Below are 18,014 nucleotides of genomic sequence, written 5' to 3'. Positions count from 1 at the left end.
ACTCAATTTAGCCAATGGACTTAGCCCATTGCTGTTTAGCTGATTGCTATTTCCTATTCTGCTATCTGTCTCTGACTCTCCGTTGCATTTGCCTTAAAGAACAGGCCAGGCATAGTCATTTGGCAGCACTAATCAATATCGTTCACTCTGTGCGAAGGGCTTATCAATTTCCAGCCTGTGCCTTGAATAAGAGTTGAGGAAGAATTTGGCTTATTCATTAGGTACAGTTGTATCTTTTTTTACACTCAGAAAAGTATATTAAGGCTGTGCCATTTAATTTGCACGGAAATCAATTTCCCCTTGTCCCCTCACTCTTGGATTGCAGGTAAAACAGTGACAGCGCAATTACAAGTGAAGAGATTTCCATTGCGTTTATATGTTTGCCTCAGTTTGGCTGTGGCAACTCGTCTTGTTGAATGCTAATGGGGGGTGTCGACTTGCAGGGGCCCGGGCAGAGGGAGACCTATCTGTGAATAATGGATGAGTTAATGTTCGCGCAAACTCATCCAGGAACCTTCTGCTTCTTAAGAAATACTGCTAAAAAATGCACAGTCATATATCTTGAATATCCTAAGCTGCCTGGTAGACAAGGTCACGCAATGATTTTACTTCCCTCGAGGAATAGTTATTTGGGTAAAGAATATAAGTTGTGAAGAAAATGTGTCATGGATTATTCAAAAAAGCTTACAAAGCTTAAAAGAAGGCTCATCATCAGTCAGATTGGCAAACCATGTCCTTTCTAATGAACTGGGTGGACACATCATGGCATTAATAAGGTCAAATTTAACAATAGCAAAAACTGCTTCAGGAGCACTGCTGTAAACAAAACCTTTAGCTCTATTTTTGAACATGAGATATCAAATCTTTATTGTAGACCAGTTATTAAGCTCAATTCACAGATAGAAGACAGAGGTTGCTAAATACCAGTCAGTGCTCATCCCTACACCCACCCATCGTCTCTTACTGTCAATGTGTGTGTTAGAGAGAGATTGATATGGGTTGGATGTCTGTAGCACCTCACATTAAGCCATATTTTTTGGATCTTCATGGACCCAAAGGGAGCTACTCTCTGCCAATTTAAAAGTTCAATTTGCACCTCTCCATCAGATTTATTTTACATTATAGCCTGCCGGATCTCTCAACTGGCCTGGAGAGAATCCAGTTAATAATCCAATTTGAACCTATCAGATGATTTCAGTGATGTAAAAGAGAGACATGATGGGAAGTTTGGACAGTGAGGACATGGTTGGTTGGCTTGTTGATTGATTTCATAATGTCCAAGAATGACTTACTGATCCGATAATGGTATTGAAAATAGTTTTTATTGGGATCATTTATGTCATGGTAAAGTGATTTCTTTCATCACATTAGGGTTGGATTTGTTCGTGTACAAGGCCACAAAGCCAGAATTGTTGGGTTTGCATTAGCATGGCTAAATATGATGGGAGCAGTCGTATCCTGGTTCATTGTGTCTGTCTTGTCATCAACTCAGTAATTAACAATGACGACATGGAACCACACACTGTACTGGACACAGCTGCAGACATATTAAGAACAGAACAGAAATTGAGACAATTAGAAAACATTAATGTTTTGGTTCTCAAAGTATTTAAAAAAAAAAATACACTCACTGGCCACTTTATTAGCCAGCAAGGTGTATCTAATAAAATGCCGGTGTGGTCCTCTGCTGCTGTAGTCCGTCTGCTTCAAGGTTGGACATGTTGTGAGTTCAGAGACTGTCTTTAGCATACCTTGGTTGTAACCAGTGGTTATTTGACTTACTGTTGCCTTTCTATCATTTTCAACTAGTCTGCTTATTCTCCTCTGACCTCTGGCATCAACAAGGCATTGGCTCACTGAATATTTTCTCTTTTACGGATCATTCTCTGTAAACCCTAGAGGTGGTTGTGTGAAAAAAAATCCCAGTAGATCAGCAGTTTGTGAAATACTCAGACCAGCCAGTCTGGCATCAACAACCTGTGGTTGCAAAGTCACTCAAATCAACTTTCTCCATTCTGATGCTCTCTTTGAACTTCAGCAGGTCTTCTTCACCATGTCTACATTCCTAAATACCTTAAGTTGCTGTCATGTGATTGGCTGACTAGATATTTGTGATAAAGAGCAGTTGAACAGGTCTAATAAAGTGGCCAGTGAGTGTATGTTTTCAGGTGTGAAACGAAAGATATTCTTTGTCCACTTCCATCATCATCATCATCATTCTTTTTGCAGGGTTCGTACGGGTGCTTGAAATCCTTGAAAATGCTTTTTAATGTTGAATTTCAAGGTTTGAAAAGTGCTTGGATTTTGGATTAAGTGCTTGTAAATGCTTGAAATTCTAGATTCCCATACCAGTATGTTTTATGAGATTAGCAAACTACTTTTGGTTGTTTAAAGTGTAATATCATTGCTGGTGGTATGGTTGAGTGAAATTACCCCTTTTAGTATCGAAGTAATCATCTAAAACATGCCATTTACAACTGTTGAAAGGTACGGGAAAAGTTTGAAAATGGACCTTGAAAGTCCTTGAATAGTGCTTGAATTTGACCACTGAAAGAGTGTACAAATCCTGTTTTGCCTTATATCAAACAGAATCATCATCCAGTTTCAATTTAACAAAGACCAATGATCTACTTAAATTTAATGTAATTTTAAATCCACACTGATGTGTAGCCATGCCAAATAAAGGTTTACTGGTTTTAAGAATGGAATGAAGTACAAACAAATAAATCCAGTGTCGGTGATATTGAGAGAACATGACAGCCTTGATAGCAACGACTATCTTGTCTAAGATTAAGATTAAGATTAATTACTTTATTAATCGCACAATGGGGAAATTCAACCTCTGCATTTAACCCATCCTTTTTCACACACACAAGTGAATATATAGAGAGACCTATAGAGGTCAGCATTGTTATAACTCACCAGCTCTTGGTGCAGATTGGCTATTTGTTATCCCTCTTGCGGTGCTCATTGGATTGACTGCCTTTAAATTCAAGAAAACCATTGATGTCATGATGCCAGAACAATCAGTGGCTCTACTGCATTTTTGAGGCTCATGCCAACATTGATATTTGAGGTTCAAATTCTAAAAATAGAATGTGGTCTGGTGCTGGTCCTGTCCAGGTAATGAGAGAAGAATAATGTAGGTGATAACATAATATCTGATATCATTTACCGGTCGAGCTTTAGAAAGAAATCAAAGTCTATCTTTGAACGTGTCAGTGATGAATCTAAAATGAACCCTCTTGTTTGTGTTTTATTGTTTTACAGAGGAGCTACGGAAACTCAGCTGGTCTGGAATCCCACGACAGGTCCGACCGATAACGTGGAAGCTCCTTTCAGTAAGTTTTCTATACATCATACACACTCGCACACATGCTGTACATGCATAATGTACATCCAGACACCAGCAGGCGCAACACTAATTTGTGTAAAACATAAAAAACACTTGCATACAAACACACTCAAAGACAGAAACCTGTCTAAACTCGTACATAAACCAGCAAGTAACAACATACGCACGTACACACACTTGAACACACACGCAGATAATATCACACAGATAATAAACACATTACAGAGGATCTTAGGCACACAAACGCACAAAAAGTTGCTGTCATGTTCTTTCTCCCGACCCCCTCCCTTTTTTGATTTATGAAGACTGGTAACAGTCCTGCTTTTTTTTCAGACTTCAATAGGGAAAATTAATTGCGAGGCACAAATAATTTATTCATGAGACACGCGGTGTGTTTACTCATTAAGCCATTGTTGTGGTGTACAGCTCCTAGTCTGCAGAGAGAAGACTGGCTTTTTGAACGCCATGACTCTCCCATTAATTACCGCACAATAGCTAATGTGCCGCAGAAAAAATGTCATTAAAGGTGTGCGTGTATGCGTGTGTGTGCCTGTTTGTGTTTTTTGGTGGTGGGAGGTTACCAACTGGGTGCTTCAACCATTAACGGCTGCTTTGTTTGGTGCTCGACTGAAGTGAAGGCTCATAACGCTGTATGAAGTTGCAAAGAATTGGCTGCAGTGTAGTCAGCCAGGTATGGGGGAAGAGGAGGGGGAGCTCAGCACTTAAGCTCACTGTTTGTGTGTGTGTGTGTGTGTGTGTGTGTGTGTGCCTGGGTGATTTAGCTAATGTACCATAGATAACACCCCATTAATGCTTTGTTCAAGTTTGTGTTCGATTGTGCATGTTTGTCTGTCTGCGTTTGAGAGGATATACATTATGTGTGCATGCATGTGTGGGTAGTAATTGTGTGTTTTATGTGTATACCTAATAAATATTAAGAGAACACTGCAGGGAACATTGGGTTGCAAAGCACAGCTGCCCTGTGGCCTGAATAAATGATCGTTTGACCACCTGAAGGACCAAAAACAGATTTAAAAATAAAGTAACCGGGTTCTAGGATAACAATAAATAGTTCCACAATTTGGGGAATACAGTTTTTTAATTTTATGGGCAAAACACTAGGGCGGTGTAAGTATCTGGCTGTGTGTGTTACATATCATCATACAGGGGTTATGATACAATATATTGCAATCGTAAGCAAGGAGATATATTATGATTATTTTACATTTTTGTTTTATTTTTTTCAGATCTAATGTCAGATCTCTTTTTTCTTATTTCTTTTCTTTATAATTTCAATACAGCACAAGCTTCAGGTAGCGAGCCAAAAAACAAAAAGGTTACCAAGAGGCTAAGGGAGTAATGTTAAACAAAATTAAATTACCATGGTTGTAAATGTGGAAGCGAACTGCTTTAACTCTGTTTACAAGTGAATTATGTAAACAGCAATTGTTTAGGAATGATTCCTTCCAGAGCTTCTGGTTCTATATAAGAGGTTGATCATAAAGAAAACATCACCACATGCACAAAGTCTTTGCATTTATCACAATCCCGCTAACTTCCAACATCATAGCACTATTTTTTCTGCTATTTTTCTGCAAAGAATCTTGCATGCATGTAAACTATTAACTAGAGCCTGACAGATATATCGGTTGACAGATATTATCGGTCGATATTGGCCTATCAAAGGCATTTTGGTATCAGTGAATAAGCTGTCCGATATGTGCCAGTATGGAACCATTTCTTTTTTTTATAAAGTATATAATGCAGAAACGTAGCTTAGTGTGATTTGGAAATGGTGCAAGCTATTCATTCATTCTTTTTTCTTAATAGTCAGCAATTGACTGAAACTGAACAGTAATGATGTTTAGCTATTTATTCTATTCCTATTTAGTCTCAGTTATCATTTACAGAGTTGGCTGACAATTTAATACATTGTTTGTAAAATGTTTAATAGTGTATGACAATGTTAAATATGAGTTTTATTTTTGAGAAAATAGCTCTCTGGGTACAAAAACAATGCACAGTCCAAATAAACAAAGGTGTATTTTCATCCCAGCCCCAAAAATGAGGATATTGGCTCCCATATCAGATATCAGTTAATTTTCCCTCTCTAAAATCAGTATCGCATCGGTCTCAAAAATCCTATATCGGTCGGGGTTTACCATTTACTCAAAATCAATACAGTGTTGCATCATATTGTGATACTTAAGCGTATCGATATTTACTTACACACCTACCACACACTTTTATTTTTTTGTAGTGTCAAAGTTAATGTTTTTAATGTAGACGTGGGGAAGGTGTGCTAAAAAGCAATATGTTCACAAGGGCCTATGTTTCAAGATAAAGCGGCTCCTCCCTCAGATAAATATTCAACTTTTAGCATGCAACAATGTGCACCGCATGTTCTGTGATGCGGAAAGTGTCCTAGGCCCTGGTGTGTTATTGCTATTTAGATTTTGGAACTTTGGAGAGAGTGACGCTAGCTTACAATCACTACGCTAAGCTAAACTAAACTAAGCTAATCGCCCCGTCTCTGGCTCCATATATACCCTCACAGACATGAGAGTGGTATCGATCTTCTCATCCGACCCTCTGCAAGAAAATAAATATTTGCCAAATGTCAAACAATGTCTCCAAAGTCAGACATTATTCAAGATCTTCAAATACTCTCTAGGATTTAAAGGTGGCTGTAAAATGTTGAACTTTTGTCTTTATAGAGAAATCAAATGTCAGTTTTAATTCTTTGGAGGGGTACAAGCTTCTCCTGCTGTAGTCAACTAGTCTGTTGACTCTTCTTGAAACTATGACGACACAAAGCCCTGCAGCTCCTAAAGAGATTGTTTATTTAAAGATTTGATTTACATCTTCCTATTTGTTTAGTTAAAAACCAAGCTGGTGCTTTGCTATCCAACGTGGTCACCACAAGCCTAGGTGTTTTATCTTTTGTTTCTTTTTCTCACGATCGCAGACAGATTGGATTTTAACAAGTGCAAAAGCAGTATAATGGAATACAACTCATCCTCATTGAGGACGTGTATGTCCCGATGACTTTGATAAATACATAGGAGGCTCTTTGACTGTGCAAACTTAAGATCCATATCTGAAGTTATCTCAACTCCACCTTGCAAGGTTTTCAATACATTTCTAGAGCCTCGTGCAGCGTGAATTATCCCAGGGTTAAATCCAAGGTTTGGATTAAAGCGAAAAGTGGGCACAGTGTCAAAAGCAATCATATCTTCTCGAGTGTCATAACACTTGACTGCCTTCTCTGTCCTGTCTGTGGTATGATCCAGTGGAGAAATAGATAGGAGGGATCAGGCTCGAAAAATCTATTCTTCCACTTGCGCGCACACACATACACACACATTGAGACTCACAGCCCACACTTGTATTCCATAAACTTGGCAGAGGCACCTAATAAAACTTCACTCCAGTGGTGTCCCTTGTGCCCTTCTCCTGCTCACCAGCGTGCACCAACTGATTTGATTTTTTTCTCCCCTCCAGCAGGCATGCTCAAGCCACGCTCTTCTTTACCTGACAAAGACGAGAAACAAGTTTCCCCACTCAGGTTAGAGCTCGGTAATGCTCCCCCAACGGCCCGCGTCTACTGCCACATCACAGAAACCATACAGAACTGTCGCCACTGTTATTAGCCTGTGTGGAAATTAAAAAGCAGTAAAAAAAAAAAGAAATTCTCCAGTCACTCTGAGCGGGAGAGAGCAATGTTTTGCCTCACTTAATAGCTCCTCTCCCTTCTTTCCCTATTTGAGCAAGAGGCTCCACAGGTTGCCCCTGGCTCCAGAAACACATCCGGTTGAACTTCCTATTATTCCAGGAATAATACCGTCTTATTTCATTATTTTAAAGAGCACTTTGTGTCCGAGCCCGAAGGAGAAAGGAAAAATTAAATGGCTTTTCTGCTTTGTGAAAGAATGTCAGCCTTTGGCAATATGTACATTTGCTAATGGAGTGTGGCTGTTAAATGTGAAGTGGTGGGAGAGGAGAAAACTAACTGGCTGTGGAAATATTGATAAAGCTAAAGGGTTCTATGAGATGTATTGGGGAGAAGCGGCAACAGGGACAGATTTAGAAGTTATTATGTTTAACTGTTACCTTACAACAATACACATAATTATACCGCCTGAGAGGAAAGAGAAATGATTTGTGATCAAGCTTAAGATGCATCTCACACCTCAGCGAGAACATTTTGTTCCTTTTGAGTTTGTAGATAAAACTGCAGTTTACAAGAAGTGCCAATACATTATTACCTCTCTATATTAACTACTAAAACCCGAGAAAATTGCTTCTCCTTAAACAGATCCGAGATCAGGAACTGAAAGATGTTGTCTTCATGTTTTCTCATCTTTAGTTTGAGTATGATTTGGGGAAATAGACTCTCTGCTGCGAAGGGGTCATCTACTTAGAGAATATGAGTGACAAGTAGCACTGCTTACTGTTTAATATCTGTTCCTCCTCTTGACTATAAGGGAGGAACTTTTGACTAAGTGGAGGTTTTAATTTTTAGGAATATGACATATGTTTCAGGGCGTTATTTGTTTTCTACTGGAATATATAAGTCCTGCACCTCTATGGAAACAGCACAATCTTAGCTAGAAGTAGTGAGAACTCAGTTATCTCTTTTGTGCAGTATAACACACTTATAATTACAGATCATCAAAAAAGAAACAATGCAAGTTGAATTTATTTGATAATTTATTTGACAAAAATTAGAAAAATGGGAGCTACGTATAAAACAACTTTCCAAGTCGCCACAAGTGTAACCAATATTGGTAAAAAAAAAAAAAATCAGGGGTCTATATGCTATACATATCTAACTGTTTACATTTTTGCAATTTCTAATTAGAAACTCTTGTCCTCTCCTCTCTGGTCTGTGTAAATAGTCTGCAGTTAAGTCGAAGTTTTACCAAATTTTTGTCATCTGGCTGTTAGCCTCAGCTGAGTCATTCATGGCTTCACACTGAGTAGGTGATATGATGCATGTTTGATGAGGGTTGATAAAGGAGGAGAAGAAGCGGTGAAGTGCTGTTCAATGCACATTTAATGCACACAAGCTCAGATTCAGTTCTTTCATGCAGCAGAATGAATGAAGGAATACAGGACAGAGGGATCTTATATAGTCGTGGCTCAGAGACAGCTATTTTGGTACATTGAATGTTTCTAAAGTTCCAAATAAGATAAAGGAACAAAATGTCAGTTTAGGGTGTTTAGCTAATTGTCTCAATGGCACAGTCCTTTCAGCTCGCTCAATACGATATGGCAAAGTTCAAGCGACGCATCTCTTACTTGACTGTTACTTGGCTGTTATTGTTCATTTAGTTTGGAAAACCACAGATGCAGTCCATTGTCTCAAATTTCTGCAGAACAATCAACCAAAATAACCTTCTTAGTAAGTTTGAGATAAGAAAGTCATGCAGATGCAGAATCATGCTTTATTTTATTTCTACAAGTAGGAGTTGGGTCACGGTATAAAACTGATTCCCACATGGATGTTTCCAAACTCAAACTTTGTAGCAGAACTCAGCTCACCAGATGTAAGTGCAAAAGGAACACATAGACACACAGTGACAAGCATTTTTAGAAAGAAGTAAAGTTTTATTTGTGAAACTTCTGCTGCACCCGTAGTGGGACAGTTTGTTTCCAGCCTGCTTCCAGAATAATGTGCGGCTGCTAAGTAGAAATCAATTTAGATTGTGAGAAGACTAAAAAAAACAAATTCATTTAAATTCCCTAAATGGATTCCCCAAGCATATTTCCCCTGTTTTTTACAGAGAGCTTACTGAAGTGGAGGACCCATTAGAGGGATGGAAGGATTGAGGAGTAGATTGATGCAAGGAAGAATGAAGACATGAGTTTTATGTGGACTGATTAACGGAGGCAGGAGGAAGCACTGTGCTGCCACATTTTGTACCTCTGGCAGGTCATGTGGGGCCGTTATGCATTTATGCTTCACTTTCAGTCTTCCATCTCTATATAAAAAAAAAATCTCCACTCACCCTTTTCAACCAGTAGACCACAAATTAAATGGAAATTAGTCACTCAGGTTCAAGCGTAAGTACACTAAGATCTTAGGCACTTAATGCACTTTACTGTGCAATATACTCAGTTATTTTAATTCTCTGCTTTTTAAAAGAAAGACACGCTGACTGCATCCTTTTCCTTCTAACCAGTTATTCCTTAACCCCTTAGCAACTAACACATTTGTACTGCATGGGAAAAACTGCTTGGTTTTTGCCCCAAACTGCATAGGATTTGCATAAATGGGCATGTCTGTAAAGAGGAAACTCATGGGTACCTATAGAACCCATTTACATTCAGATATCTTGAGGTCAGAGGTCAAGGGACGCCTCTGAAAATGGCGTTGTCATCTTTTTTTAGCTAAAATATATCCTACCCTTTTGAGTGTTATTTCACTCCCTAAGATATCATGACATGGTTGGTACCAATGATTCAGCAAGACTGGGAGGCAATTCACAAAGAATGGATTGGGGCCACTGATAGCATCTGCCCCGTCACAAGGACCTATTCACTAAAGATAATTATTGTGCTAATTATATCAAGGTGCAAACACGCCTATAAGGTTTTGAAGCTGAGCCCAATATGCCTTCTTTTTACATATGATTGCAGTTATCCAAGTGGCAAAGTATAAATGCGCTAGAGGATAAAGTGTGGGATGAGAGGGGTGAAGCCCTGGCAAAGATAAGTGTGTATTCAGAGATGAGAGAGATGCGGTGTGTATTTATGCACAAGGCACAACATTGGGTCTCTGTTGATTATTTAAATGTCTCCAGAGTCAAACCAGCTGATCGGTCAGGACCTAATATTACGTAATGCTCTTTGTTCTTCCACACATTCAAAATATAACATACACACACAGTCCACTTTCACACAGTGAGCATATGTAAGGCGCATCAGCTGTCAGCATCAGGAGAGTCAAACTAAGCCAGAAGTCTATTCGTTTATTAAAATTATTTTTCATGAATTTTTTCATGTATTATCAAAAATGACACGTAGGAGAGCTGAGTTTCCCAAAATAAAAGAGTTTGAGTCAACCTCATATTCATCCTTATAAACGCACTTAATTTACCACCAGCTCTCTGAAGACGCTAATACACTTTCACTCCAACTGAATGTGGCTATTAGCGCTGGTGTTTATGAATTGGACTTTTTTTTGCAATAAGGCCCATTTGCATAAAACAGAGCAGATCTTGCACCAAATGCATGCATAGTATTTCCTAATTTAAACATCTGCAAATTGAACAGATACACTGAGACGCAATTTGCTTGGCAGCATAGTTAGGGGTGCAGTTCACTTTTGCAGGTGCTTTGAGAATACATGACATCCGACTGAACTTAAACATTTACAATTATGTTAAAAAAAATAACAACACTTTGTACAGTTTATAGCCTTGATAATCTGAGAAGCTACAGACCTACAACAATTGGGCACCAGTTTTCTGATGTTCTATTAGTGATTAAAAGTAGTAATAAAATGTTGTGTATGACACCGCTTGTGTCCTCTTTATAGTCTTCAAATCCCCTGTGTATGGGTGCGTGTGTGCGTGTGTATGTGTTGTCCTGTCCTATCGAGCAGTAATGCAGCTGCAGTGTGATTGACCTCCACTAAGCTGTCCATTAACCTTCAACACGCACATGCTCTCCTCTCCCTCATTTGGCAGAGTGCACATAACACCGGAGCCCACTGTTTTGTAGCTGGCCTGTTGTGGTTCGTGTTTGCGTGTGTGTACTCATGTGTGTCTGCATATGGAGCAGTTTCAACATGGGACGAGTGGACCTTTTGGCAGAGAGAGCGGCTGTGAGAAAAGTCCCAGTCAGTGCTTAGCCTGATTTCTGTGGGCACAAACGTGAGCGTCTGGCTGACTGGCAGCAGTCGGTTGATGGGACAGGAGGTGTGGATGAGTGAGGAGTCTGCCTCCTTCACTGGGTTTTGGTTGTGAAAGAATTTACATTTTCGTTTTTCCATCGACAATATAAAGAGATAAATAGAATGGGAAAAATTCCTTGAATGACAGTATTATTGAAGGCGGAGAAGATAGATGGGCTGGCAGGGAATCTGGAACGTGATGTGTGTATTTATGTGTCAAAACATACACATATGAGCGTGTGGAACCATGTTTGGAATACACAATTCACAAGCATGTGTTTGCATGTGTGCAAGCAAAGTAGTGTGCAATAAATAAGCCTCTAGACTATCCATTCTTCTCTAGGGTCTAGAAAAAGATGGCAAAAATACAAAAAAGAGAAACTTTTTGTTGCCACTCTTATTGATTTTCCTCTAGACGGTTGCCCAAAATTGATACTTTCTGCGTAAACACGTGTGTTGCTTACGTATTACCAAAAAGTGGCAGCCAGCTTCCAAAGACAACAAACAGTAGTCACAACAAAGACAAAGATGCACGTAGATAGCAAACACACACAGTCACTATGAGCCTTTTAAGGCCTGTTATGTTTTCCCGTTGAGCCTGATGTGCAGACTGTCTTTGTTGGTGCAGGTAGACGAGTTTATTTTTGATGGCGATTTCATTAAAGCCAGTCCAAAACCGAGTTGCTCTCAGATGTAACTGAACAGCAGCCAAATGCTGGAAAAAAGCTCAGTTTAAATTGAAAGTGGTGATGATAAACATACGAGACAGACAGAGTGATGAAGAAAGCTCCAGTTTAGTGCAGCATCTGTCTGCTCAACGAATTACAAGAAATTCTTTGTTGAGATTTGAACAAGAGGCTTTCAGCTACATCTTTGTTTTCTTTAGGGTCCAATGTTGTGGAATGGCCTAAGTGGGGTACTTCGGGGACATGATAAAAAGTGATCTTGGAGAGTTTGACAAAACAAGAAAAAAAAAAGTTTATGTAGCTGACTCAGGTGTCATAACACGACCTAAGTATGGCACAGAAAAATCATAGACTGTATATGTCATCCATTCTTTATGAGAAACTGAAAAAGAAAGAGGGAAACAATCTAAAATTGAATGATGCAGAGAGAAAAGAAAAATCTAAAGTGATGGTAATTCAGGCTAGACGTTGTAGGCTGCAACTAATGCATTTTCAAGCTATTTTCTCAAATAATCCTCTCGTTTATCAAATATGAGAAAATGGTAAAAAAAATGCCCATTATCTATTCCAAAACCCCAAGATGACATATGTAAATGTCTTGTTTTGTCTGACCATCTGTCCAAAACCCAAAGAGATTCAGTATATTAACATAAAAGACAAATAAAAACAGAAAGTATTCATATGTCAGAAGCTGGAACCAAATCATTTTGGCATGTAAAGAAATACCCAATGTTAGTCATTAATTACTATGCAGATGTATTTGTATATAGTTTACAAGTTACTAACATTAAATGCCATCAGTTTGTAAGGCCCCAAAGCACTGGTTGTTGAATTTGATTAAATTACCTGTCACACTGTTGTCTTAAATCATCCTAATGTTGACGAACTATTGATGTAGGAGCTATTAAAATTATACGGTATTATGCAATTAAAATCCTGGGATAAGGACCTTTCTAGGTTTGACAGCTAGACACTTCACAAGTTTTCAGAGCCAGCAGTCATGTTTGACTTGTGTTTTGAGAACTTTAACTGCGTGAATATTTCAGAGCCCCTGGTCCCAGCTCTCGCTTTTAATAGACTTTAGATTTGTTGTTCAGTTTGGAGTTGACTTTCTCCTCATTGCATAAGCCTGACCGCACAAGGAGGATACACACTTTTACAAATGTATGCTCACATAAACTGTCTGACAAACACATTCCCAGAAGCGCACACACACACACACACACACACACACACACACACACACACGGAAAGGTAACTCCCCAAAGAGGCAAAACACATTTGGTCAAGCAGCAGAAAGTTTTCTCTGCAAAGTGAAGTGTGTCATTTACACACTATGTAATCCCAGGCGGTGCAGTTTGGTTCGTGATTGAACTTGGCCAACAGACTCAAAGCAAGCTGAGGTTTTTAGAACAAGACTTTAGAAATAAAGCCTCATTAAATAGAATATCCTGACAGACAAATAATTACGAGAGACACACTACATAAAATGCCATGCAGTTTCAGACACTAAAAAGACAGTCTTACTGAATATCTGCGGAGCGGAATTAATGAGTCCCATGTGGAAGCCACAAGTGTGTCTGTGAGCATGTGTCTCTGTGCATGCGTGTCACAAATAGACAGGTATATTAGTTTGGAGACTGGCTGAAGTTTTTATGTGCCTCTTCTAAAATCAGTACAGTGTTTTAAGACTTTGTAAATGTTGAAATTACATCTCAAACAATGTTACATGAATAAAATGTAGGACAACCTTAACCTTGAGTTGATAGTATGGCAATTTATGTTGTTGCAGTTAAAAAACCCCAACTGATTTTAGGGCCTTTGACATAAGGAATAATTTGACATTTCGGGGATGTACTTGTTTTACTTAAATGAGAAGTTAAATATCACTCTAACCTCTCAGGTAAATAGCAAATAGCTGATGGTTAGCTTAACCTAAAGGCTGACAGTGATTCTAAATGGGGAAACAGTGTTTTTTTTCTCAACCATATTTCTGACTTTGACTTTTGACATCAGTTCTGAAAACTTTGTTTGGAATGAAAACATGGTGGAATTAGCAAGCTAGCTAGTTAATGACTTAACTTCAACTTTGCTTCATTCACACACTCACAAAGTGGGAAAGCACAATGCTATGATCAGATGAGTAACAACTTTTTCTGTGGGAATCAGCAAGTTAGCTAGCGAACTAAGTTGCTAGGTTAGCAAAATTTAAAAGCTGGCTTCATCGGCACACTCATGTCACAGCATAGCAAAGCACATAGAGAGCAAACGGAATGAAATATTTTCATAGACAAACCCGGAGGTAGCATCGTCATGGGGTCTATTGAGCATTGGCCTATGGGATTTTTCCATTGGATTTTGGTTTCTGATGCTTATGCGTTTTGTTCAGTAGGATAAACTACAACCATTTTTATGACATTTGCACTGAAAATGTAGCTGGCCAAAGTAAGAAGCTAACGTTATGCTATAGTGAACTACACCAGGGTCACGTGGCTTGAACGTCAGTACCGTTATGCTTCAGATGAGCTCCGATAAACTCCCCAGTGGTTTTGACAAGCTAGTGAATCTGTAGCCTGATGAATTGTTCCCTAACATAATTTTCAATCTGCAAAAGTTTGAAAGTGCACTGAATAAGTAGAGGTTGTTAGGGGGCCAGTGACTTAGTTGCTTTCTGTGTCCGGTGTGATGACATTTATTGCCCCTGACAACCACTTTAGTCTCATTTAGCCATTTGTTATATCGCCTTTTTAAGGACGCGTAACAACTTTAAAATCCACATATGGGGGTATTTACTAACGCATTTTATGTCACACACCAAAATGCGAACATCTCTTAAGCTTGTGTTGACCTTATTTCAGGCATCTAACCAAAACCCCATTCAAAATCCTCAATGAGTTCGAGAGGTTAGACCCTGGGGAGCTAAATTGCTAATTCACTTTTTTTTTTTAAACTTTATTGAAAGTCAGGTATTACAAACAGTAAAACACAGAACATTAATACAAAACAAATACAATGCCAGGGGTTCACAGCATACAAAATAAGGATGAATTAGTTCGTAAGTATGTTATAAAGGGTGCATAGCTCAGTGGTTTTGATTTCTTTTCTGTTTGTTGAAGGGTGGATTGTTGTAATGTACTGTTTGAGCTCCTTCTCAAAAATGAAAAAAGATGGTTTAAATGCTAATTAACTTACTGGTTTAAAACTCATTCCTGTGGCGCCCTACTGTCATCACCAGATAATTCAACCAATCACTGCAGTTATACTAGCCAATCACAGTGCAGTAGGGAGGGGTTAGCAGAACGCTGATGGGACCACAGCTAGCCTGGCTCAGTTCAAAGGGAACAGAATCCTCCCGCCAGCACCTCTAAAGCTCATTAATGACTGTATCATATCTTGTTTCTTTTAATCTGTACAAAAACTGTGTGTAAAGAGAACATTTTTCCACGTTTGATCTTTCTCCAACTGCATTCACCATTTTATTAACTCTCTCCTTCTTTTCCTTCTGTCACCCTCTCTTAGGGTTACCTACCAGCTAACGCAGAAAGAAGAGAGAGCGTCTTACAGAGGAAGAGACAAGAATATTTTGGCTTCATCCAGCAATACTACGACTCCCGCAATGACGAGCACCATCAGGACACATACAGACAGGTATAATAAGCACATGCACACATTCCCCAGTCCTGTTTATTTGTTGTGTTTTTAATAATTTCTTCTACATGTGACTTTTTAATACCTGTCTGAATCCCAGAGCTTGATGGACAGAATGAAAGACAAACAACAAAAGATTCTGTTTTCAATTTACAAGAACAACTTCTTGTCACTAATGTATTTCCTCAGCACAGGCCCAGGACACATGGCTGTTAGTGTGTATGCCTGTGTGTGTGTTTGAAAAAGTGTGACAGGATTCGGTCCCAGAGACAGGATTACTGGAACCAGTTCCATGTTTTTTTCCCCCCTCTGTCCTTTCCTCTTTCTCCCTCATGTACTCATAGGACTGTTGTCTGTTTGTCTGCCTGTGTCTCTATCTGTGTTGACATGGAGGGAGTGTGGTCGAGCTCTGTTCACAGAGTCGACATAACCAGCCCTGAGCTTCAGAGAGCTGCTTAAATGAACACTTTTTCTTTGGCTTTGAAAATAATATCTACTTTTGCTCTCTCTCTGTCTGTTTATCTGTCTCTCGCTCGTCCCACATACTCTTTCATTTCAACACTCAACTACTTCCCATTCATTTCCAGCCGATAAGAAACATCAAAGTGGGCTGTCGATAGCAAAAACACACATTTCTCATATTCTGTCCAATTTCCCATTGATCTCTTCTGCTCTGTGCCAGGAAGCTGGCATACTTTGTTTTGATGACTGTTTGGATGGCGTCTTGATGCCCCTTTTTCTGCCAAATTCTGCTTGTTCCAACACTGTTTGTGTTGACGGACTGAGCGGTGATTTTAAGTAATTTTTTTGTGGGTGTGTGTGATTATGTGTGTTTGCACATATGTCAGTTTGGCACTTAAACTGCACATGACAGTGTGTTTGCATGTGCTGTGTACATTCTGTTAAAGTGGCTGTATATATTTGCATGCCTTACATGTACCTATATATGTCTTATGTTCATGTGTTTGCTCGTAGTAGATGGTCCATCAGCCACTGTAAACCTCTCCATCTGTCTCCATAGTTAGTGTCTCTTCTTGTGTCTGTCCATCTGTCTCTCTTTTTTTATATTGTTGGTAACTTGCCCAAACAGCTTGTGTGTGTATGTGTTTATGCATATGCATATGGATGTAACCATTGTAGAAGTCCCAGCTTGCATTGCAAGCTTTTTGAAGTGCTTCTGTGGTTCTCTTCCATCCCAAGAGAAAGTCTTAATAAAAAGCCTTTCTTTTTTTCGGCTATCAGATGATATACACTGGAGTCCCTGTTAGAAAATATTGGTGCCGGTCCACGTGTCCTTGAAGATTTCAATTTCCCGGATAAATGGGAGGAATTCATAGGCAGGCTGTGTAAAGAATGACCTCATCAAGGCATGTAGATTCAATATTTTGGATTGAAAAGGAGACCACTTTTGTTTATATCCTATCCCAAAGTCATGAATAGACTCACACCAAAACATGACCGGGTCCATGTTTCGCCAGCATGACGCACTGAGGACAGTCTGCCCTGAGATCCAGTCCCCCCCCACGGGGAGACCTCGGCCCCGCTTCAAAGCTGCATCAGCTGGTGTGACTTTGTAAGCTGGCAGTAGCTTCTGAGAGTTTTTTTTCTATGGGTAGTTGGAACCATATAGACCGGCAAATCAAAATCAAAACAATGCTGCTAAAATAGCTGCTAAAAGTTCCATAGAGGGTTGTTGATTCCCACTGGGATGAGCAGTACAAGCTCTATAGAGTCATTTTAGTGTCTGTGATGAAATATCATGTAATATTATAAATATTATTGACAGTAAGAATAACAAAACAAATATATAGAGTGCTATACAAGGCTGAAATAAGAATTAAACAGTATAAGTTAAAATGGAAATTGAAACTGAAAAGTAAAATAAAAAATAGAAGGGAAAGTATTGAGTCGTAATTTAAAGGATGTTCCTGATTCTACAGGTCTCAGATCCTGAGGCAGGGAGTCCAGACTTGGCCCTGGCTGAGGATCTGAGGCAGCGCTCTGGCTCATAGGGGAGCTACTATTCAGCAGTGTGTGGGAGCCAAACCATGAAGTTCTTTAAAAGTAATCAGTGTAATCTTAAAAAAAATCTATTTTAAAATATACTGGTTACCAGTAAGGCTGGGCAATTTGGACCAAAAGTAATATCCCAATATAAAAAGGCAGAATATCTATATATACACGACATACTGTATATCCAGGTATTTTTATTGCAAAGTGAGAGCAAATGTTCAGTCAAAGCCAAGTATGACATGTCACAAGTAGTTTTATTAGTTTATTAGTTTTATTAGTTAGTAGTAGTTTTATTGAAACTGTTTATTTAAGTGAACATTAATACTGTAAAACAACAGGAATACCTTTTTTTAAAAAAAATCAAAACTCCATAAAGTGCACTTGAAAAAAAAAAAAAAAACTTAAATAA

At 38.9% G+C, this 18,014-nt stretch overlaps 1 protein-coding gene across 2 annotated transcripts in view; it reads left to right on the top strand.

The window, feature by feature from the left end:
- tbc1d22a (TBC1 domain family, member 22a) overlaps window positions 1-18,014 on the top strand; it is a 169,345-nt gene that overhangs the window by 27,131 nt on the left and 124,200 nt on the right. For both annotated transcript variants that reach the window (XM_059325631.1, XM_059325630.1), the window contains exons 6-7: window positions 3,271-3,341; window positions 15,464-15,592. In XM_059325631.1, coding sequence (XP_059181614.1) covers window positions 3,271-3,341; window positions 15,464-15,592 — 200 coding nt within the window. The remainder of the gene's footprint in view (window positions 1-3,270; window positions 3,342-15,463; window positions 15,593-18,014) is intronic.

The sequence above is a fragment of the Centropristis striata genome, chromosome 22, assembly GCF_030273125.1.
Source record: "Centropristis striata isolate RG_2023a ecotype Rhode Island chromosome 22, C.striata_1.0, whole genome shotgun sequence".
Taxonomy (NCBI): Eukaryota; Metazoa; Chordata; class Actinopteri; order Perciformes; family Serranidae; genus Centropristis; species Centropristis striata.
This window is presented reverse-complemented; position numbering and strand designations above follow the sequence as displayed.